The sequence below is a fragment of the Leptonotus elevatus genome, chromosome 1 (assembly GCF_054856555.1).
Source record: "Leptonotus elevatus isolate MCC_2025b chromosome 1, RoL_Lele_1.0, whole genome shotgun sequence".
Taxonomy (NCBI): Eukaryota; Metazoa; Chordata; class Actinopteri; order Syngnathiformes; family Syngnathidae; genus Leptonotus; species Leptonotus elevatus.
In genome coordinates, this window is record NC_141239.1 from 30928373 (window position 1) to 30953714 (window position 25342).

A 25342-nucleotide genomic window follows, 5' to 3' on the forward strand; every position below is an offset into this window, starting at 1 on the left:
TGTGTGTCATTATAACGCTGGTCTCAGGTGGAATTCTCGTACCTCAGAGACCGAGGAATTATTGTCGTTGCGTTCAATAAAATTTATACAGTACATCAAATGAATTAGAGGTATAAGTACTCGGTATCGGTGAGTACTCAAGAGTGAATACGAACAGCCCTAGTTTTTGTATACAATCAAGTGAAGTACCACATTGTGCCACAACATGCTGGTCATCACTGAGCTCTGTCGCATCTTACGATGTATAATTTCCTGAAAACATAATATAATATAGCCAAATATAATAATGGAATCCTGTATTATTACATATCAGCAAAAATGTTACACACATTAACAGTCAGGATTTTTTTTATTACATTATTTGTGAAATTAGTATTTTTATTGGGTTTTACTACATTTTTGATGGAGTTAAGTGCAAATTTTATTCATTAATTTTTTTTATTCAGGTGTTTTTCTTGTTTTCCGAAAACAATCAAATATGACTAGGCTATTAGCAATGCTAGCAAACCTTTAATATTAAATGAACGTTTTAGTGTTTGAACACACAAAATTCCATTCTATTTACTTTTATGCCTCAATTTTAGAATCAACTTCAACTGAGAGTGACAAATAAACAGCACAAGTTGCCTCTTATTTGGACAACCGTGCAACCGTGCTAGTCTTCTTTTTATTTCCTCACAGGCATGTATTTCTTGAGAGTGAGCGAGCGAGAACCGGCGCTAAGGAATACTTTAAAACGTGTGTTTTGTTGAATTGAAGTGTTTGAATACACAGTGTGTTTAAAAGTGTTTAAAGTGAGTTTAGTTTAGTGAGTGGATAAACTTTGTTGTTTAACTGTAGAAACATGCAATTTATTATATTTAATACCACATAGGCTCCATATAAATAAATAAATAAATAAATAAATAAATAAATAAATAAATATATATATATTGCGCAACATATTATTTAAGATCCAAATTTGAACCAGGAAAACCTCAGTATTATTATTTTGAATACAAGGTGAGCTGAAGAGGAAGCGAAGTGTCACCTGTGATGAGGCTGGAGATGATGAGGGGCAGGATGAGCATCTTGAGCATCCTCATGAGGATCTCTCCGGGGAAGGAGACCATGGTTAGGGCCGAGCTGTCCGTCACCGTCATGTAACGCAGCAGCATGCCCAGGGCCACGCCCATCACCACACCTGGCACACCGTCACAACAACTCATTATTATTATTAGTACAATCTCATACACTGGTATTGAGACAAGCATTGGGACACAGCTGTCAGTTGTCACTGAAAGTAAATGAATACGTTTTGAATTTACTTTAAATTAAAAAAATAAATAAATAAAATAGTTGTACCTTAAAAGCATTTCAACTTAAATGTATTTGATTTTCATTTAATTCAAATGAACTCAAAAAAAAATTAGTTAGTAGAATTTCTAATACTAAATAAAAAAAACTTTTAATTAAATGTTTCATTAAGATCATAATGTAAAAAAATATCAATTGTCACTGAACTTACATAAAAATCTTTAAACTGTTTTTAATTAATTTACTTTGATTAAATAAAATACTTTTACTTTTTTAAAAACATGTCATCCTTGAAGTTATTAAAACCCTTTTAGCTTATTACTTTATATTGTAATTATTTTTTAAATTGAATCTAAATAATTGAAAAAATACTACATTTTGAATTCAACTTTTGTAACTAAATTAATTATAATTAATTTTTTAAAAGTTCAATGATGCATTTTAAAATTAATTAAAAAAATTAATGATAGATTTTGTGGTCTCTGAAGTTTATTTGACATACACTTAAAATTTATTTTCATACTTAGTTTTATTCCATTTGAATAATTAAAACAAAAACACATTGAATTTATTTTTAAATAGTGTTTTGACATGTTACAGCATCCACACATAGATTAGAAAACACTCTAAAGTTCCCTAAAGTTCAATGAATACATTTGAAATGATAATTTTTTTAAATCAAAATGTAACATGAATAAAAACAAATAATTGACGTCTCAGTCATTTCTAATTGAGCTACAAATGTTTAAATTCATCAACCTTTCTTCCACTGACGGAGAACGATCACATATTCAACACACTGCGTCCCAATACTTTTTAGTCGAAGTGACATATCAGCTGCACTGTAGCAGATTACAGCTTTTGTTTGTCAACATCTCAATGAGGTGTATCAATTTTGGCTTCTACGAGCAAGGTAAGCGCTTGACATCCTGACATTGGCACATACCCACGACAGTGAGGACCAGCAGGAGGCTGTGCGTGTTGCGGCTGCAGTGGCCGGCGTCTTTGTAGCCCACCTCCGTGCTGTCATCCTGACGACTTTCATCTCCTGCTTTGGACTTGTTGGCGTTGGACTGGTTGACTGTGGCCTGGTTTGTCATCCTGCCTGTGGACATGGTGGGAACCATAAAGCGAAGGATGATAGCCACATACGGGATTTTGACCTTGGCATCCATTAAAAGGGTCGCCAACTGGCATATTGTACTCGACGGTCGACAGTTTTGTATTCGATCGTTTCATTTCATATTTGAATGCTTATTGTGACATTTTCAATCTCGAGAAAGTGCTGCATTGCTCGCAAAATATAGCAGCATCATATCGCAAGTTACTCCAAGATCCCCGTCCTGAATGCATATTCCGTGAACGTGAGACAAAATATCGATATTGGCATATAATGTCATCATAATCGATCATCGATAAAGTATTGTACACGCAATTTCAAGTTCCTCCCTACATATTTTCTTCCAGCCATCAACACAGACAACCCGCAGGTGTCCACGCCAAGTCCCCTATCGTACACTCTGTATACCTACATGACTGCACAGCCGCTCCATTGTGACAAACAACTACAAACAATCTTGTGTTGTGTGTGTGTGTGTGTATTGTGGGATTCCCGCGCCTACAGAACTGCATCATACACAATTGAATTTGTCATCTGCAAGCATTTTAGTTATTGATGGTCTTATTTTAATTCCCGTGGTTCAACGCAGGATTGTTAAAGAACATATTTCCCTCCCAACATTCTCACGGCCTCCAACGCAACAAAAGCCCCGATTGTGAGCGCGTCCCCTGTCTGTGTTTCAGACTCCCACCACCTCATGTAAACACATCTGGAGAGCGGCGCCGCCAGCCAAGTCTACGTCAGAGCGCCGACCGTCTCTCTTTCCAAGCAGATTATAATCCAACAGACAGGACAATCACCAAAACAGCGTTACCTGTCCACCTCAAGCGCTCATCCTCCGACCCCACTCGATGTGATGTCCGGAGACGGAGGACGTCCCGGCCAGTTTGGACAACGAGGATGTAATCCTCCTGTCAAATGTGCGGCCAGGACAGGAATGGGGGTGGGGGGGTGTTGGGGGGTGGGGGGGTGGAGGAGGCTCCGCTGTTGTCGTCTTCACAAATCCTCTTTTCGATCCTTATGTCATTCTTTTCTGTGACATTGTTTCTCGGACAGCGGGGTTACGAAGAGGTGGCACGGGAGAAAGAGCAGATTTGATCGTCCCGACAGTCCGTTTTTGCATTTTTCCAAGCAAAACTATATGGGAACGGAGATATTCTGAAATATTCGGCACAGTGCACGTCGTCCTGTTTTTTTTTTTTATACGTAATAGTTTGTGAACAAATCTATTAATTCTCTTCCCTCACTCTGCGGGTGCCGTGCGTCATCATGTTGCCTCAAGATTGAAAGCCCCTCTTTTTTGTGTGTTGAAAAAACAATGAGTGAACATGGTTGGGTTATTGAGCCACAAAGATAAGTACGTGAAGATAAATTTTTGTCAATTAATGCACATATTCACCTCATCCTTTATTTATTGCGTCTGGTGACAGTGCACTAAATTATCAATTTGTTTAGCATATTAAATTAGAACGTGAACACAACTTAGTGAAGATGAAGCCCAAAAGTATATGCTAGCAATATTAGCGCTAAGAACAATTTCAACGATACGGTGACTGCTAACTCAGGCAAATGGTGTTTTGTTTTGTTTTCTTGGTGATTTTACAGACGTGAGGATTCTGAGGATTCTAGACCGATCCGCATGTAAACACCTTTAGATAAAAGCTGAACTGGTGATCGCTTGTTTGATATCCATCTTTTGATGTACAACACAAATGTTTTCAATATAAACAAATAAACCTTCCTCACTGTCGAAAGCTTGCTCTCCTAATGTTTTTGAACAAAAGGAGAATGGAGACAATCTGGACGGTGGAGGTTTGACGATTAAACTACAAGGACACGTTTAAAGACGTCAACCTTTAAGTTTCCCCAGCAGGCAGATTATTTGCTGCTCCAGGAAATGCCAGAGCAGTTTCAAGGTGAACCCTGAACGCCTCCACCCGACCACTATTTCTTTGCCTGAAAACTACTTAATTACACTTTTACGGGACCGCGGGAAACAGATGCTGATTAGAGGATGAGCGTAACGGGAGAACGAGGCCTGGCCTGGCACAGCTCTGGGCTGGTTGCATCACGTTAGGGCTTAGCACGGCTAGTAAGAAACAGGAGCCGCAGCGGTCAGAGGGTTCAGAGCGCCGCCCGACCGGACAGCTTCCAGTAAATCCTGGACGTCAGCGGCGAGATCGCACAGGTGCTTGTGCTCAGCTGCCAGGCGGGCCGCCGGGAAATCCCTTTAAAGAGACGTTTGTGGAGAGAGCTCCGGGACAATGAAACGCGAAACGAGATCATAGCCGAGTGAGGATGTAAGAACCAGAACTTGTGCTGTCACTCAGTACACTTACGTGGCATCATTAAGTCGGTCCGACTGGAAGTGAACTTTTAAGATGTAAACATCTTAGTCTGGCAGATCAGACCATATTCCAGTGGTCAAAGACGAGCTAACGCACCTGGACAATGACGTAGACGATAGGATGCTGGAAGACCAGGATGAAAAACCAAATAGGAGGAAGGGTGCAGTATGGCTTTTGCCCCAGGTTCGGAATTTTTTGAAGTCGATTTCAATACGATAAAAATCCTATATGGTAGTACTAGTAGAAGTAGTACTTTAGTAAACCTGACCTGGGTAAACCACTGGTATACTTCAACTGGGAAACTTTACCTCCTAACAGGTCAACGACTAATGAATGCCACTGTACAATCGGTAACTTAAAACGCAAGTAACATTTACGTTCTAACAGGTAAACCGCAAGTACACTTGAGTCTCTACTGGGTGTACTACTAGTCTTTTGATCCTCGAGAGCCACAGTCCTGCGTGGTTCAGGTGTCTCCCTCTTCCAACACAGGTGATGATGGTTATCAGGCTTCTCCGGAGCTTGCTGATGAGCGGATCTTCTGAATCACTTGTGTTGGAGGAGGGAAACATCTAAAAACCGCAAACTGCGACTCTCAAGGACAAGGGTTGTAATCATCAATAACTATATATATATATATATATATATATATATATATCTTTTTTTGTTGTTGTTGTTGTGATAACTACAAATCAAATTACAGAATTTCTACCCATTTCTGACAAATCCACAGACACAAATAAGGCTCATTACAAAAGAAGAAAATATGGCAAACCCTAACTTGTAGACGATTTACGATTTTCTTCTTCTTCTTCTTCTATTTCTTTTTTTCTTTTTTTACAAAGCCATTGTTGACAAGTACGAATGATTGATTGGTCGTGTGGATGGGGTGCTCATCGATAACCAGGTTAATGGATCTCAATCTTCATGAAGAATGACAGAAAAAATGACAGACGACCATTTCGCTGAGGAATGACATATTGACGATTACAATTTGGTTCAGCTTGAAATATTGACGTGTGAAAATGCCCGAAGGGTGTCCTGACTGTTAACGATTGATGAATGATGGACGCTCAAAATTGAACTCCAGACCAGATAAACTACAAGTCGACTTTACCCTCTAATGAGTAAACCACTAGTAAACGTTATTCCAAGTAAGCTACGATGAAACAAAATATACTGAGTGTCTCCAAAAAGTTCTAGGAAAGTTCCCCAAAAGTTCAACATGTCTGCACAAGATCACAACCCTCTACGCAAACATGCGTGACAAATTTGGCGACAGTAGCGACAAGTGGGATGGACGGCCACGCGTGACAACCGCCGCAATCTCAATCAGGGATGGCGGCCGTTGTACTTAGGACCCAACTTCTTAATCGCCGCAGTTTCCATGACAACGGGCGATGACAGGGCATGATAATCCCTCACCACAGCGGCCTTTGATTACTGTAATCGAGCTCCAGCCGACGATGACGTCAGCGTGGGACGCCACTTGCAACGCATACCACAAACAGTCAACTTGACTTTATATCGGGTTAACTACTACAATACCAAAGTTTAGCTTCTACCTACTAAACCGCAAGTAAACTTGACCTTTCTCGTAGCAGGATTCCACTTGTAATACACATTTTAAGGGAAGGAAGGGACGCCAAATGTATTTATTTTGCACATTTCATACACAATGCAACTCAATGGGCTTCACACAAAAAAAAGAACAACACCTACAATCATTTATGAACGGAACAGCTGAAGACATTCGCAAAGCAAAACCCAAAAAAGTAGCTTATAACAATTACTAAACAAACACACAGGGACAACATTTAAATGCATTTACAAACTAAAGATTTAAAGACATTTAAAAGCAAAGGAAATAAATCAACTAAAAGAACATATAGTGAAATAGATTTTTAAAATGCTTCAAAGTCCGTCTTATAAGGTATGGGGGGTGGGGGGGGGACAAAGTTTGTAACCTGGATTTCAAAGAATTTATACTTATGTTGGCAACTTATTCCATTTGCCTGCAGCATAACAGCTAAAAGCCACTTCACCATGTTTGCTTTGAAACCTGGACCACATTAATTGACCCGTGTCAATTATCATCCATCCATCCATTATTATTTTTTTTTACCACTTATCTGGGTTCATGTTGCGGGGGCAGCAACTTTAGCCGAGAAATCAGGACTTCCCACTCCCTGTGGGGAAGGCCAGATGGGTCAGTTGCCTTGTGAGCTGGGAGGCAGCCAAAGGTGGGAACCTTGGTGGGCCGATCCCTGGCTACAGACGCTAGCTCTCGGGACATGGAACGTCGCCCAAACCATACAGTGATTTATACACTATAAATAGTACACTTTACCTTCTACTAGGTAGACTACCACGGTTACCACCCCTGTGTGGCCTTTTTTTATTCCAACTGAGGTGTTTGTACGGAGCATGTTCATTCCGTTTGGTCATTCGGATTCATTCTAGTCGGAATACAAGACTCCATGTAAACCCGTCTTCATATCACAAATAGTCAACTTTATCTTCTGTTTGGTAAACTTTTACCAGGTAAAGTAATTGTAAACCCAGTTTTCTACCAAGTCAACTGCTAACAAACTTCATCTTTCCCGGCTGGATTCAGAGCTGGATGCCCCTCACAAAGCAGCAAACTTTAAAACTTTATACTAGGGATGTTCGATACCACTTTTTTTTAGACCGATATCTTCAGTACTCACCGATACCGATACCATTAGTACTTATGATACATAAGAGAGATTTAAAAAAATATATATTATTATTTTTTTAAAGACCTATATAACCCAATTGTAGCAAATTTCCTTAAAATTGCTTGAAATTAATGGCAATTATATTCTTTCAATTTGCTCATAAGTCATTTTGCATAGAGCAAACCATAAAATAGTAGCCAGGAAAAAAATAGTCCCAATCAAAATATGTGGTTGTACAACTTCCTTTTAAGGAATACAGTAGGGCTGCAACTATTGAGTATTTAGTATTCGAATACTCAACTGAAAATTCTAACAAGTAGGCTTCTCAAATACTCGGATAAAATATATGTTTTGCTTGGATAAAGAGTAATTTAAAGTACAAAAAAAAAGAGAAGACATTTTCACTTAATAATGAAAAACAAGTTAAGTTTAATCAACAGTTTATTAAAATTTTGCAAATTGTACACTTACATTATACGCCGGCGTAGTGATTGTGCATTTATGAATTTTGAGCAGTTTACCAGTAGGCCATATATGCCGGGCTCACGCCAGTCGGCCGCACCCTCAGCCTCGTTCGCCGCGGGCGCTCGCGTTCTCCGGTAATGAGCCTTCCGCAGGTTCACCTACCTTGTCTAAATCGTCGTCGCCGCCATTTCCGCATTCCGCTAGCCCCTTCGATTTGTCTTTACTTCCTTTGTTCCTGCTGCTTGAATCAAATAAGTAACATCCACTTCTTCTTCCTTCCCTTGCGTTGGTGTCGTAAGTGGCTAAATTAACGTAGCCCGTGCGTCGGCTGCGTTAAAGCCTTAAATAAATGAGTACTCGAGGCAAAAAAAAGCTCTCGGATTTTCCGTACTTGGGGTACCTGTGGCGGTCAAAAAATGCAAAATAACCGTTGCGAGTACCGATACCATAAATATGTCCAGTATCGGCTCAATACCAATACCTGGTATCGGTATTCTCCCTTCCCTACTTTATACTATTAAATGTTTCAGCTTCTACTGGTTCGAGTCAATGTTACCTTCTGGGCCTTTATAAGGGTCTTTATCTTCGTGGGCTAGTATTGTCCGGGTGGTTGGTTGGAGGGTTGTCTGAGTTGTATATTTTGTTAGAAAAGTTCTATATAGTGATTGATATTGATATTGATATTGATTGATTATTTGTTTGATTGATTGATTTGATTCTTCCAGGTAAGCTACTAGTACATTTGTCCTTCTACCAGTTGTACTACTAGTAAGCTTCCAGGTAATCCACTCCATAGCAACCTTCCGCTTTTTCACATCGGGACATCACTAACAAAGCATATTATAAATAGTTCAACTTTACCTTCTACCAAGTAAGCTTTTAGTTACCTTTACATTCTACTGGGTATACTACCAATAAAGATTCAAATCTACCAGGTACATCTACCAGGCAAACTCCACTGTCTACCGGTGGACCACTAATAAACTAGAACCATAACAGATAAACTACTACTACATATTCAAATGAGTGAACTACACTCATTATTGGCTAAACGACTAACATTTATATCAACTGGGAAACAGGGGTAAGCAAACTCAGTCCTCGAGGGCCGGAGTCCTGCAGGTTTTAGATGTCTCCCTCCTCCAACACAGGTGAGGATCATTATCCGGCTTCGCCAGAGCTTCCTGATGAGCTGATCATATGAATCAGCTTGGTTGGAGAAGGGAAAACATCCAAAACCCGTAGGAGTTTGTCCACCCCTGACAAGTTATTATTATTTTTCAAATATACTCTCATTTGCATTTGACAGGCTGATGATGCCATAATAATCTATGTCACTCTGTTATTTGAAAGCTGGATGACAATGTCAGAAGTTCATGCTCCACACATGAATGAAGCAACAAATGAGGATTGTGTAAATACATATTGGACTACAGTAGTAGTAGTAGTGGGGGGGTGCACGGGGAGTGCGCATGTGTGTGTGTGTGGTGTGTTCGGGTGTCTGTTTGTGTCACAGGGGATTACTTGCAACAGTTGATTGTTTGGTGTGAGCTTTGCAAAGGGATGGACATATAATCCAATCCTCCCCAGCCCACCGCCAACCCTCCGTCCCCCTCCCTTGAAGGAAGATACAATGCAATTTACAGTCATCATTCATATGATTGTTTTGTGTAGCACTTTTTGGCAATCATGGATACCATCCGTCAAAATACGTCAAAAATGCTGGTGAAAGTCTTTTTTTAAGGGCTTATATTGAGACATTAAGCACCGCCTTAAACTGTGATTTTTGATTGATGCTGTCAGAAATGTATTCATTTAACCCTCCAGTCAATGGTGTTGGGTCAATTGGGGGCAGGGGCTGGGGGAGGTGGAAATGGAAATATTTCGAGCAGAATTGTCTCATTTATGCGTACAATACTATTTTATTCAATGTCCATTTTCCAATATTTACCCCAAATGTTGCCATAAATAATATCAAAACAAGCAGTGTATCAGATTGACCCATGCACAGAGCACCAAAGCAAAACACACAACAGAAGGGTTAACGGGTACGACTGACCAGCACCAACGGAACACTCTGTATTACGTAGTACAGAAGGATCAGAGTTCAGCACTCATTATTAGGATAAACATGACAACAAAAGTACAAAACAAGTTCACGGGTCAATGTGAACTGCTCTGTTTAGTGTTTAACCGTAATAACACGATACAAATCAAATATCCATACATATATTATTTTTTAAAGAGAATGGAACATTTTTGATTGATTATGGCAACCAGTCAACACGTTATTTGACTATAGAATAGTGTGGGGGGGTGGATAAAAAATACAGTCGTAAGAGAACAAGAAGATATTGTGACACCCCTTCGCTACGAGTGTGTGTGTACACGTGTTTGTGTAGCTCTTCCCCTCCCCTTTCGGGATGATAATCTGTGTGTATTAATCTGTTGTTTGAACTCCTTAAGCACAGTCAGTCGATCACATCTGCTCTCGTCACCCTTGCAAAGATCGGCTATTTATAAACCCTCTCTTTGCTTTTCTTCATTTTATTTTGGCTGGCCTCTCATACGCACGCACGCACGCACGCACGCACAGAAGTCATCGGGACCTCATTTCACACAGCTCACAATAAATCCCCTTTCCTCATTTGGCCACCAGGTGCCTTGGCAACACCTCAATCCTGATCGTGATAGAATGAGACAACCTTTATTAGTCCCACAGTTGGGAAATTGGCAATGACGGCAGATTGCAGGCATTGTCAACTTCACCCATAACTGTGTAAATTGCAAGTTAAATTAGCTTTTTACCAGGTCGAGAACTTAATTTGCTACCTTGTAAACCAATCCACAAACTTCCTCTACTACCACATAAAACAGGTAAACTTCAATTACTGTATTTCAGGTAAATTACAGTACTAGTAACGTTCTACTTAGAAATGTCACTTTTGACGTGGTAAAATATTAGTAAACTGGTAACCTATGTCACTTGTTAATCTACTAGTAAACTTCATCTTCTACTTGCTGAACTTCAACGTCTGCCTGTTACACAACTAAACGTTACTAGTAGTAGTAAGTAGTTACTAGTAATCTTCCCCTTCTTGCAGGTAAACAACTAGTCACCTTATACCATCTAATGCATAGTAAACGTCACACTTACCAGGTAAAATACAAGTAAATACTCCCATTCTGCTAGGTAAAACCACTAGTAAATGTCACATTTGCATGGTAAACCATTTGTGAACGCTACCGTTTACCAGGTAAATGACTAGTAAACGACACTTTTTACCAGGTAAACCACTCAAACGTCACCTTCTACCCAATCAAACATTGGGAAACATCCTTTCTACTGATACCTTATATGTAAATGCCAACTACTACTAGTAACACTTTCTAACCATGTAAACCACTTAAAATTGTTCAATTGAAAAAGGAAAAACAATAAAAACAGCAACTGACATTCAAAGACAGAACCTCAATTATGTATAAAATAAAAAGAGGGGGGGAAAAAGCAGCAACCGGTTCGAGTTAATATGAGATGGACGGTAGAGGGTGACGGGTGAGGCGGAAGTCGAGTCCGGAAGCTTACCTGTTGAGCTTCGCTATCTCCCGTCTGACAAGAGCGAGGCATCGGGAGATGAAGAAGACGGCTGTGGCGATGACGGGAGATGCAAAGTCACAGTCTTTGCGTCATCTGAGGAAATTTGCAGATTATACGCAATGACAGCTTGGTGCTCGGGAGTAAACCCCATCAGCAAGCCCAATCCCCTCCTGCCTCATCCCGCGCCACCAAAATCCCTCCAACCGTCACTCACCTCCTCGCTACCGCAGGTCACTTCTTGGATGCTGATCAGGGAAAAGAGTCATTAGGATGCGTGCAGACAAAAAAAAAGGGACTTTTAGGATAGCAAAAGGGGACTTACCCTCCCGTCCACAGGGGGGCAGTGTGACTCTGCTCTGTAGCAACAGCTCCAGTTTGTCAGCTTCTTTCATGGTGATCACAGTGGTTTTTCATCCCTGTTCATGTCAATGAGATCATTGTTGCCAATGGAAAAAAATCTGATTTGACCATTCCCACTTACAAATATGACATCAAACTAGTTTAAAATGAAGTTAAGCACAGTTAATAGTCAACAGTATAACTCCTTAATTTGGAATAAGTGTACAAAAAAAGGCAAAGTAATCCTTTAGTGAGCTCTCCCTATACATCATCTTTCTTGTTTGACGTCACAGATCAGGCATTTATCTGACTGTGTGAAATGCCATTTCCCAGCCTTCTTTGAGGGATAGTGTGAAAGGGCCTTGATACATCTGAAAGCAGAAAATTGACAGATTTGCCACCATGTGTGGAAAATAGTCAATTCTCTCGGCTTCATGGTATACTCTTCTGCCTCAGAGGGTGACAAATATCTGGACTTTTTTGCCGCACACCCCGCATCGGTACCAGATGCACAGGAAAGCATGTCAGCTTAGGTGGGCAGTGCAAAAGGGACTACATACCACTTTCGAAGGCAGAAAAAATCCGGGTTGACGTCCATACTTTCATTGGTAAACTTCAGAAGGCAGAGCAGTTAGAGAATGGAAAATTGCCAGCTCGACTTTATATCCATTTAAAAAAGATGGGGATAATGCCGTCTTTTACAGGCTGTGTAAAAGGGGCAAGAGTCCCTTAGGAGTGACAGATGGAGACAGCGGGAACGTGAAGAAGTGGGCCGCACTGAGTCCATTATAGCTCTGAAAATCAATCCGCGGCTAATTGCCCGAGCCTTCCTAACACAAAGTCCGCTTGTGGAACACGATCCGTCCATGAGTTGTACAGTGAGTCAAGTACAACCTGTAACATTTTGCCTCCGGCGAGACCAGAGGCAAAGGCGGGAGTCTGACACCACAAGGAGGCGTTAAACTTGCAGCTAGATGATTAACTATCGACACATCTCAGTGAAAGCCGTTGTGGATGGATGGCGTCCTGCAAGGAGACACCAGCGAGGATTGGCGGCAGTAGCGCGGTGGCCTGTAAGAGGAGAGGGCCTCAAAGCGTGTTAACGAGACTTGCGTGCGTGCGCCGGCTGATGGCGGCCGATGGCCCTTGCCAGTCTTCTCCCGAACCACGCCTGCTTCTCATTAAGCCACTTAGTAAAGTCGTCCCTAATGAGGCCTCTGCTGGGCCGACTGCTCCGGTTCCCGCATGGGCCGCTTTTCCCGAAGGTGAACATTCCAAGCGCTAATTTCAGTTTTGCATAGGACAGACTTGTAGCCGCATGCGTTGTTTGTTTGTCAGAGTCTGTGAGTGAGCGCGTGGGTGTGTTTGCATACAGTACTCGTGTGTTGTTCCTCTCTTTGACCTTTTACAAAGCTGTCAAACACATGATATGGAATTCGCAGGAAACTGTGCTAACGATACCGGTAATGTGATAATGGCTGCATTGGCAGAAAACCAAGTATGATACATCACAGTATCATTTACCAAGACATGGGGAAGCTATAATGTAAAGATTTGTGGTATGTAAACAAAAAAGATAGCTTACATCACAATAGTATGTAATAAATCCTTTTTTCATTGGTAGCTTCACAAGCTATTAAAAAGGTCTAAAACATTATGAAATACTTCAGACGCTGGAGTCTTGTATCACAAGTGAAAGTGATAAGAAACATTGCGATATCCATGTGAATGAAGGGTTGTTAAGTATGACGACACACTCAAGCCTGATATACTCTACATCTGACATATCAATACCGTATTGGAAGCGGAAACGATACATTGTGATATCTATGCAATGAAAAAGCAAACCTTTAACACTATGAAAACCTTTGATCTAAAGGTGATATATCAATACCGAGTTGTAAAACAGTAAGATACATCGCAATAGCTATGGAACCAAAGACTTTTTCAAAAATATTTTATTAATAATATATGATAGATAGATAGAAAGATAGAAAGATCATTTAGACATTGCATAATTCTATTCAGTTCTGGTCACAGTTTTGTTGTATCGTATGTATCGATATTGCACCTGTGCCGAACATGTCACAAGCAGCGAGCAGTCTTGCTGGCTGCCAGACGATTGGCCTTCACCATCCCCCACCCAAACACACACACATATATATACACACACACACACGCACACACACATGGGCCTCACCGTTGAACCTTTACCTCTTTGCCACCGCGTTTAGAGCTGGGACATTTTCAGCCGACTCGGGCTAATTGGGTCAGATTGCAAGGAGCGTTGCATTACCCCTGAAATTGGAAACATGTGGGGCTTAACATCACTTTCCGTGTGTGTGTGCGTGTGTGTGTGTAAAGGTTCAATGGCGGGGTCCATTGATTGAAGAAAGGATGTCAGAAGTGGAAAACGGCCAAAAAGTCAGACTAGAAGAGAATGAGATGATTGGGGGGAGAGGGATTTATGTCGTTTATCCATTCTGACCTTGCAATATCCAGTCTCCATTATGAGAGTTTGGATATAGCAGGGTGGGGAACGGCAGCAAGGTCGCCAAAACTGCTGTCTGACGTTTGACACACTTTGGCCGCCTTGGCAGCCCAGCATTTGCCATAATTGCCATAATAGCTTGTTTCCAATTAGAGTTTCCATTGAAGGTGGATGTCCCAGACGTAACAGAGGACGTATGTAATTATGTCATGCTACACGGGGGTGTGTGTGTGTGTGATTTTGTATGTGTGTGTATGTGACATCCGGACACGAGCTGGACTCAGGTTCGGGGACCACGGTCTTGGAAAACTGCTTGGATTCATGAAAATGTTGTTTGTCCCAAAACAAAAATCCTTCCCACCCAAAAGGGAAAAACGGCTTGTTGGACTGCCGTGTTGTATTTATGCAGTATTTACATTCATTCTAATAGGACAATTAAGTGTTTGGGTTCTTATTTTGTATTTTTTTGTCTATTGGTCTACATGCAAATTAAATATTGGGGTGGGGGGGTGGTTGGTAGGGGGTCCCCTCCAGTTGAAGATTTTATATATATATATAAAATTGTACAATTTTCTGATTGACTCAAATCATCTAGCGCCACCTGTTGCCTTGGCACGCACTTGACAGCCACTGAATGCATTTGAATTTACTTTGATTGCGCAATTTAACACAGGCGCTGAGACAAAAAAATTGTTTTTAAAAATAGTGGTGTGGGCGTTGACAGTAAAGCGGGTAAACTCCCCGAGGTGACAACACCGGGACGAGAAGGAGGGGGGAGGACCGGCGCCCTTTTGACTCGACACTCTTGTTTGTCCGCGCTTGCAACTTTCTCTTTGCAAACTCTCGCTGACATGACCCCCCCCAGGCACAAAATATCTGCCAGCACGCAGGGCGAGTCCGGGCAAAGCCGCCGCCACCGAGAACGGCGGAGGGCTTTTGGAGGATTTGGAGTGAGTGACAGTAAACGCCAAGGAGGAGGAGGAATGCCACGAGGGAGACACCGAGGAGAGTAGGAGTGTGTGTGTTGATGGTGAAGATCCCACTCAGGAATCTAGGAAGTCTAATTTTAGTGACGCTACTGTGCATCCTTGAAGGGGGCCTCCACTGTCAAACACTAATACTCGTTAAAACCTGACTACAAGATCTGAAACAAGTTGAGGGAACTCTCGCCCCTACATTAGCTACATAGCAAAAATGTGCAACTAATTGACACCCACTTACAGGGTCAAGTGTTAATTGCCTATATTAATACTGTAGTTTAAACTAGGGATGTTTAATATATATATATGGACAGACGTTTCCCTTGCCCGGACACGGGTCACCGGGGCCCCCCTCTGGAGTCAGGCCCGCAGGTGGGGCTCATTGGCGAGCGCCTGATGGCTGGGCCTGCACCTGCGCCCGAAAAGGCAACGTGGGCCCCCCTTCCCATGGGCTCACCACCGGTCGGAGGGGCCAAAGGGGTCGGGTGCATAGTGGGCTTGGCGGCAGCCAAGGGCCGGGACCTTGGCGGTCCAATCCCCAGCTACAGAAGCTAACTCTTAGGACATGGAATGTCACCTCTTTGGTGGGGAAGGAGCCCGAGCTGGTGTGTGAAGAAGAGAAATTCCGATTAGATATAGTCAGACTCTCCTCCACACACAGCTTGGGCTCTGGTACCAACCCTCTCGAGAGGGGTTGGATTCTCTTCCACTCTGGAGTTGCCCACGATGAGAGGCGCAGAGCAGGTGTGGGCATACTTATTGCCCCCCGGCTTGGCGCCTGTATGTTGGGGTTTACCCCGGTAGACGAGAGGGTAGCCACCCTTTTTGGAGTCCTTGGAGGGTGTGCTGGAGAGCGCTCCCCCTGGAGACTCCCTCACTCTGCTGGGGGACATCAACGCTCACGTGGGAAATGACAGTGAGACCTGGAGGGGCGTGATTGGGAGGAACGGGCAGAACAGAGAACCATAGTGGTGTTCTGTTATTGGACTTCTTTGCTCGTCATGGATTGTCCATAACAAACACCATATTCAAACATAAGGGTGCCCATATATGTACTTGGCACCAGGACACCCTTGGCTGCAGTTCGGTGATTGACTTTGTAGTCGTGTCATCGGATTTGCGGCCGCATGTTTTGGACACGTGGGTGAGGAGAGGGGTTGAGCTGTCAACTGATCACCACTTGGTGGTGTTTTGGCTCCGATGGCGGGGGAAGATGCCGGTCAGACCTGGTAAACCCAAACGAATTGTGAGGGTTTGCTGGGAACGTCTGGCAGAATCCCTTTTCAGAAGGAGTGTAACACCCACCTCCGTCCGAAATACTCCCTTGTCCCGGGGGAGGTGGGGGCATTGAGTCCGAGTGGACCATGTTCCGCGCCTCCATTGTCGAGGCGGCCGATCAGAGCTGTGGCTGTAAGGTGGTCGGTGCCTGTTGTGGCAGCAATCCTCGAACCCGCTGGTGGACACCAGTGGTAAGGGATGGTGTCAAGCTGAAGAAGGAGTCCTATCGGCCCTTTTGGGACTGTGGGACTCCGGAGGCAGCTGACAGGTACCGACTGGCCAAGCGGAATGCAGCGTCAGCGGTTGCTGAGTCAAAAACTCGGACATGGGATGAGTTCGGTGAGGCCATGGAAAACGACTTCCAGACGGCTTTGAGGAAATTCTGGAGAGGAAAGCAGTGCACCATTAACACTGTGTATAGTGGAGATGGGGTGCTGCTAACCTCAACTCGGGACGTTGTGAACCGGTGGGGAGAATACTTTGAAGACCTCCTCAATACCATCAATACGTCTTCCTTTAAGGAAGCAGAGTCTGGGGACTCCGAGGTGGGCTCTCCTATATCTGGGGACGAAATCACTGAGGTGGTTGGAAAGCTCCTCTGTGGCAAGGCCCCGGGGGTGGATGAGATCCGCCCGGAGTTTATAAGAGCCTCTGGATGTTGTGGGGCTGTCGTGGTTGACGCGCCTCTACAACATCGCGTGGACATCAGGGACAGTGCCCCTGGATTGGCAGACCGGGGTGGTGGTTCCCCTTTTTAAGAAGGGGGACCGGAGGGTGTGCTCCAACTATAGACAGATAACACTTCTCAGCCTCCTTGGTAAGGTCTATTCTGTGGGTGCTGGAGAGGAGGGTCCGTCGGGAAGTCGTATCTCAGATTCAGGAGGAGCAGTGTGGTTTTCGTTCCGGTCGTGGAACAGTGGATCAGCTCTACACTCTCGGCAGGGTCCTTGAGGGTGCATGGGAGTTCGCCCAACCCGTCTACATGTGTTTTGTGGATTTGGAGAAGGCGTTTGACCGTGTCCCTCGGGGAGTCCTGTGGGGGGTGCTTCGGGAGTATGGGGTACCGAGCCCCCTGATACGGGATGTTCGGTCTCTGTCTGACCGATGTCAAAGTTTGGTCCGCATTGCCGGCAGTATGTCGGATTCGTTCCCAGTGAGGGTTGGACTCCGCCAAAGCTGCCCTTTGTCACCAATTATGTTCATAGCTTTTATGGACAGAATTTCGAGGCGCAGCCGAAGCTTTGAGGGGGTCTGATTTGGTGGCCTCAGTATAGCATGTCTGCTTTTTTGCATATGATGTTGTGCTGTTGGCTTCAGCAAGCCGTGATATTCAACTCTTGCTGGAGTGGTTCGCAGCCGAGAGTGAAGCGGTTGGGATGAAGATCAGCACCTCCAAATCCGAGACCATGGTCCTCAGTCGGAAAAGGATGGCGTGCTCTCTACGGGTCGGGGATGAGGTCCTGCCCCAAGTGGAGGAGTTTAAGTATCTTGGGGTCTTGTTCACGAGTGAGGACAGGATGGAGCGAGAGATCGACTGGCTGATCGGTGCAGCATCTGCAGGGATGCGGAGTCTGTATCAGTCCGTTGTGGTGAAGAAGGAACTGAGCCAAAAGGCAAAGCTCTCGATTTACCGGTCGATCTACGTTCCGACCCTCACCTATGGTCACGAGCTGTGGGTCGTGATCGAAAGAACAAGTTCCGGATACAAGCGGCTGAAATGAGTTTCCTCCGTAGGGTGTCCGGGCTCTCCCTTAGAGATAGGGTGAGAAGCTCGGTCATCTGGGAGGGACTCCGCGTGGAGAGGAGCCAGTTGTGGTGGCTCGGGCATCTGGTTCGGATGCCTCCTGGACGCCTCCATGGAGAGGTGTTCCGGGCATGGACGACGCTGGAGAGACTATGTTTCTGGGCTGGCCTGGGAACGCCTTGGGATCCCGCCGGAGGAGCTGGTTGAAGTGGCTGAGTACAGGGAAGTCTGGGCTTCCCTGCTAAAGCTGCTGCCCCCGCGACCCAACCCCGGATAAGCGGTAGTAAATGGATGGATGTTCGATACTACTTTTAACCCATACGAGTACATGAACACACTCTTGAGTACTCAACAATACTTATACCAAGTACAGATACTGCTAGAACTTTTGTTACCTAAAATTTCAGTTAACACACTGACATAATTGTAAACAAAAGGCCTTCCTATAAGCTATGTACATATCAGTGCTTGGTGTTGGCATCCTTCATGAATACACTTGAAATAAGGCCAGTATCATCCCGATACTGATCACTTGTAGTGGTACCCGCTCATCTCGAATTTAAAACATAAATACACTCCCAATTTTTACTTCCATTTTTTTGCAAGGGATGCGTTTCAGGTGGCACCAACCAATTAGTCAACAAGTCTACTTTACCACTTCGCATCAACATTTAGCTAAATCGACTCATCGCTAATCGTGTGTTTTTGGAGTCTTCCAACCAATATGCAGAGGACTTTGGACTCGGCCGTTAGCTGCTGTTGCCGGACTCCTGTATAACTCTCTGTGGAGCAGCAAAATGTCCGGCCAATAAGACCACGCAGTCTTCCTACGTCAGTGCCCCTCTGAGAATATAAAAGTACGATGGTTGTGGTGAGGATAGCAGATAGCAGTTAGTTTCGCCTGCGCTGGCTGGCTAGTTCTACTGCGACTGACACTAGTCTTCAAATACTTATAGACCCAAGACCACAGAAATGCCAGTGAGGAATGAGGGCAGTGGTGCAAAATGTTAACTTCCATATTTGTTGGCAAAATGTTACACTCAATAAAGCATGGACAACTACTGTGTGATATAAGTGATATAAAAAAACCCTTCTTCTTATGTGCTCATGAGTGCCAATTCACAAATCGGGGGGGTTAGGGTTGACCTGATAAAAATCAAACACGTGTGTGCTTTTGAAAGCTGACACAAGAAATCATGTACTGTGTTGAAATGCTACGCTGTGATACAAAGTAGAAAGTCCCAAATTCTACCTCCAACAATTAAAGTAGCAAAAATGAAGCAGAAAAAACCCAAGACGGTTGTTAATAATCACCTCGTTTGCCGGTTGGTGCTGACAGACGAAAGATTGAAGCTGTCAGAACAACGTTGCAACTTGCAAATATCCTTAAAGGAGAAATATTACACATTTTCTTCTGCAATTTAAAACCACTTCCAAGGTATCTTAATAACATGTCTACAACATCCTTTCATCAAAATATTCCAAGAAAAATTAATTACAACACAATAACATCAGCTATTTTTTTCCATTGCTGACATGTACCCGTTTTACCCTTTCTACTCCAGGGCAAATGCAGATTGCAGCTATTGATACCATGCATGACTACTAGAGGCAGAGCTCGAGAATGGCTATTTGTTGATCAGCCAGTCAAAAAAAAAAAGTTTTTAAAGTGACCGCGAATTTGGAAGTGCACACAAGCCCTGAGTTTGGATTATATTTTCAGTGGCGGAGGCAGCACTTCATCATCAAACACATGCACTGGGCATTTCATCAAACACAAATATTCACCTGTTGTTCACTTCAGAATACGAGAAATTTAAGGACTGAGTGTGGCACATACAAGTTTTTACTGTAACATTATGTTTACTTCGATATATCGTATTTCAATGCTGGCGTAAATCTGCACCTTTAGTCTGGAGAGTGCATGATAGGCTGTTTGCTGCTATGTCTTTGAACACATGGCAAATTTCAAAAATACCAAATAAGACTCAAAATATGCACAAATGCAGACAAACAGTGTCTGGTTTTTGTTTTTGTTTTTAAAGAAAAATCTGGATTTTGTTGTTGCTTTCCTAAGTAAGACGAGATGCTACTTGATGCAATGTCTGGCTTAAAACAAAGAGAAATTAGACACTTTTTTTCACAAATAGTGGTGTCATGCTGATGTTACAAAATCTGGATTTATTTAGCTGCTATTCAAATTGTGGCAAAATGCTGAAAAGCAAATCGTGGCTATTTTTACAAACTTTTGCAGCTACTTAACTCTTTGACTGCCAGACGTTTTCAGAAAAGGGATGCCGCCAGTGCCAGCCGATTTAAGCATTTTGACTGATTTTCAAGGTCCACAGAAAATGTTCTGTTTGGACTATGGAAACACACGTACTACCAAATGAAAGATTGGACTTTCATCTTTCATCAGAAAAAAAGAGTTTGTTTCTACCTTATTCCGTTCTTTAGTAATCAACAATAGAAAATGGTTAGTTGCATCCGATTTCGCTTGTTTTGAACTCAAATACGGAGAAATCAAGCTTTTAGTGAAACGATATTATTTCATGCATTCTAGTGAATTTGACACTTCTTTTTGTCCATGAATGATGCCACAAACACCTAAATAGTGCTTTACTTCTATAAAACACTACCACCAAGAATGAAAAAGTGTTTTTTGATAGCAAAATACGTTTATTTACATTCAACAGTGTAACAATTTGACAACAATTTGGCAAACTATTTACAAATGTGTGCAACTGTGGTGCTATTTACAAATATGTGGATGTTTCAACGACAGTTTTTCTTTGTGTAACACTCTCCTGCGTGCAAGAAGACGCAACAGCATTTGCATGATCCATTTTATCCAGTCCATTCATGGTGGCATCGTAGTCCAGAAACAGTGTCTTCTCCGTGATCAGACTGTACCCGCTCCTCCGATGAATATGCATTGGACTCGGGGTACTCTTCATTGTCCGATCGAATGTCCGCTTGTGCAGCTCCGCGTTTTCCGGCCTTAGCAGCGCTAGCCGCGCTAGCCGCGCGTAGCCGGTGAGGCTTACAACGTGATCGTAAACACGTCCAGGCTTCCAACTTTGGCGTCAAACTCGCAGTCATCATCATCATCATCATCATCAATCTGCATTGGTCGATGCCAACTCTCCATCGCCCGATCGAATGTCCGCTTGTGCAGAAGTACCCGGCCGGCTATTGTGCGCGTTTTCCGGCCTTAGCAGCGCTAGCCGCGCTAGCCGCGCTAGCCGCGCGTAGCCGGTGAGGCTTACAACGTGATCGTAAACACGTCCAGGCTTCCAACTTTGGCGTAGAGCTCGTTGTCATCATCATCGTTGACATCAATCTGCATTGGTCGATGCCAACTCTCCATCGCCCGATCGAATGTCCGCTTGTGCAGAAGTACCCGGCCGGCTATTGTGCGCGTTTTCCGGCCTTAGCAGCGCTAGCCGCGCGTAGCCGGTGAGGCTTACAACGTGATCGTAAACACGTCCAGGCTTCCAACTTTGGCGTAGAGCTCGTTGTCATCATCATCGTTGACATCAATGCGCTTTTTAGTATTGATTGATGCTTTCCGTCTTTGAAAAAAATGCTCAAGCTGAGCTGCTTGTAACCGGTTGCTTGGTCAAGCCATTGTGGCTTGGATCAGCCATTGTCTCCTCAACACTCTAGCTCCGCCTCACGTCTTCTACTGACGCCCACGGTGGGCGGCCCATCCAACCTTGTGCAAAGAGAGTCATCGCTGCCCTCTAGGGGCCAAAACGAGTCTTTGACTAATCAGATCAGCCTGATTCTTTCAGCACAGCTGCCCAAGGCTTTCCTGCACCCGTTTTTGAAAAAAAAAAAAAAAAACATAGGGGACGTCTTTTAACGTCCTCGGCGCCCTTCCCTAGGTTTATGCTAAACGTTTTATAACGTTTATGGCAGTCAAAGAGTTAATGGTTAAAGCAAGACAGAATTGATTTATTTGGGTTTTATTTGTGGAACTTTACTTGTGTGCGCGCGCTGATTCCCATTTAACGTGAACGTGACCGGTTAATTGTAAACAGCCACATGTCCAATTATAAGAGGGTGCGCATCCTTGTGCAGTCACATGATCTCACTTGGTTTGTTTTTTTACTTCCCCTCTTGAAAAGATTTTTTAATGAGTTTAACAGATTGTAGGTCACATAAATGGCGGGAAAAGATTTGAAATGAAAACAGGCAACAGGGGTGTGTAGATTTTTATATCCACTGTAGGATTCATAGAACTCACAGCTGGAGTTGGAAATCAGACACTACCGACATTGTGACATTTAGCGCGACGGCTTTAAGAGCATGGTTTGATTTTGAGCGACTGGAGCGCACAGGTGAGCGACCTGTTTTAGTGTTGGCGAGTCGTGACAAACATCTTTTGAGGACGGCCCGTCTCCCTGTCGGTGTCCGTGTCTTCTCCCATCCCCGAAGCCTTTCATGGGCGCTCTCCGAGGGCCATCCCGGTAACACGAGCCAGCTCGCCTTTTGTGTCCATTCTTTTGCTTATCCTTTCATCTCTTTAAAGAGCGAGAGGCTGGCCGAGATGGAAACCACCGCTCTCCGAACGGGGAGAGGGTGAAGAGATAGTGGGCGGATGAGAAAGGTGTGTGTGTGTGTGTGTGTTGGGGTCTCATCCCACAATTTATGGCCGTGCTTTTCAACAAGGCCATTCAAGGTAGGGAGGCCCAGTGGTCAAAAGCACTGAACCTCCTCATAGCCCGCTCCCCCACCACCCTCAACCTGCTACCCCTGTGTGTATGTATGTGTGTGAAGGGATCACTTATCTGAGGCAAGGTACCAAAAACCATCTGGGCGTCGGACATTGTGCCTCCAGGAATAAATTCCATGTCACGTGGAAAATCACACACAAAATTTTATGACAGTGGAAAAGTTGTATCAAATTTGAGGGGAAAATGTCAAATATATTTTGAAAAATTTATCTAGAAATAGGTCAGCTTTTTTTTTTTTTTTTTTGAGAGAAGTATTATTTTTTATTGTATGTATTTATTATTTTTGTATTATTTTTCACATGACAAAAACAAATGCAACTTGAACGACTTCTGAAGTGAACACGCGTGCACACAAAGCCCAGCATTGAGTGACATGCCCACAAAAATAACACACAGCACAGTGTTTACGGACGTAAATCTGGTCCAGCATGTAGGCCAGGGGTGGGAATCTTTGAATGTCTCACGACTCGATTCGATCCGATTCCGATTTTTGGCTCTGCGGTTCGATTCAGAATCGATTTTCGCTGAGGGGCGATTTTTGATTGAAAATTATTTGATTGACAACGATTTTTGCTTCAATCTATAGATGAGCAAGGAATTGTAATGATCTACTCCAGTCTGACTCGCTAATGCTAATTAGCGCGCTACTCGTGGCACTTTTATCACTCAAAAGAACGGCTCCACACTGCAAAAAAACAACTTTTATTGGAATAACTTGATCGTGACTTTTTCCTTCTACTCTCTAATGTGGCTACAACTTAACAGTGTATTAGACCGTGTGGAACCACACTGCCCCTCAGTGGCTAAACCGGGTACAATATAAACAGCGCTCCAAATAAAGGCACACACAGACAAAGGCAAGACAGTATAAAATTATTTAAATAAAATTGATTTTAGAACATTTAAAATAAATTCTGAATCGTACTAAATGAGAATCGCGATTCTTATGAAAATCGATTTTTTTGCACATCCCTAATGTAGGCCCTACATTGTAAGGATGTAACAATATCCAAACATCACGGTACAATATTTTCACAATATGAAGCTCACAATACGATAATTATCACAATATTGTTGGGAAGGTTGGCGATATAAAAAAAAAGGTCACAATATTGTAAAAAATAAAAAATAAAACTCGTACTAAAAAAAACCACACAATATTGTGCTTTTGTAAATAACAGCAACGCATATAAACCACCTCCAATCTCTAATAATGCTTAATTTTGAGGCACTTACTTGCTAATGCACACACATATTGAATTCCTCCACATATTGACTCTGTTCACAAGCATATTAAGTTCCCCTTCATCTGACCATTGGCGTGGATTTTAAACATAGAAGTGCCTAAACATGCCTTGTGGAAATTCAACTGCACTAAAAACTAGCCACCAGAGGGTACTAGAACTGCAAAAATGGAAATCAACCTGACTCTTTTTTTTAACAGATGTGCTGCTTTTATTATCGTGACCTGACGACGACAATAATTTGGCAGTTTTAGTATTGCGATATCACGATATTGCCGTTATTGTTACATCGCTACTACATAGGGACTCATCTTCGGGAGATCGACAAAATGTTTTGGGAAAATTAGGCGACACTTTTCGATCTCCTCATTTCATGGAGACATCTACTAAAGATGGCATCATAACATTACTGCGCTTAATAAATGAACCGTCTGCATGGCTGACTTTAAAAAAAAGAAAAAAGAAAAAAGTTTTGGAAGAAAAAAAAAAGTCTGATTATTTTAGAGAAAACATATCCTACTTTTCTTGGAGGGGGGTTGGGTTGGCTTAAATATTTTAAGAGGGAAAAAGGTCAAATTCATTTTTGGGGAAAAATGGGTAATTTATTTTTAGAAAAAAAGTCAAATTCTTAGAGAAAAAGTCTTTTTTGAGGGAAAAAAATATGCGGCATACATGTAGGTCGCATGTGTGAAGCATCTGAGCGCACACAAGGCAAGTCGAGACAAGGTCGACCTTATGTTGGGAAGACAACACATGCCTCGGCTTCTTGGATCACTGCAAAGACTTGAACAAGACAACATTTTCATGAATGCTTGTGTGCACTACTAACACACCACAAAAAAAACCATTTCCGTGGTATCAAGTTCAATATTCTGATGCGATGATGCAACATCACCAGAAGAAGCCCTGGAAGGAGATCAATGCCTTGGTTCGCGCTGCGCCCGTGGCGCTATCCAATCATCCCACCATCCTCGCTACGACCACGATCAAAATCC

The 25342-nt window shown here is 43.0% G+C and overlaps 1 protein-coding gene across 2 annotated transcripts in view; it reads right to left on the reverse strand.

Moving 5' to 3' along the window:
* slc1a9 (solute carrier family 1 member 9) overlaps nt 1–25342 on the reverse strand; it is a 40235-nt gene that overhangs the window by 13225 nt on the left and 1668 nt on the right. The window contains exons 3-7 of one of the 2 annotated variants that reach the window (XM_086091278.1): nt 11852–11945; nt 11744–11774; nt 11518–11622; nt 2243–2401; nt 1031–1183 (exon numbers count right to left, since the gene is read on the reverse strand). In XM_086091278.1, the coding sequence (XP_085947404.1) occupies nt 1031–1183; nt 2243–2396 (307 nt within the window). In that variant the 5' untranslated portion in view covers nt 2397–2401; nt 11518–11622; nt 11744–11774; nt 11852–11945. Of the gene's footprint in view, nt 1–1030; nt 1184–2242; nt 2402–3230; nt 3342–11517; nt 11623–11743; nt 11775–11851; nt 11946–25342 lie in introns of those variants that run through there. The other variant, XM_086091287.1, reaches the window with a different exon arrangement.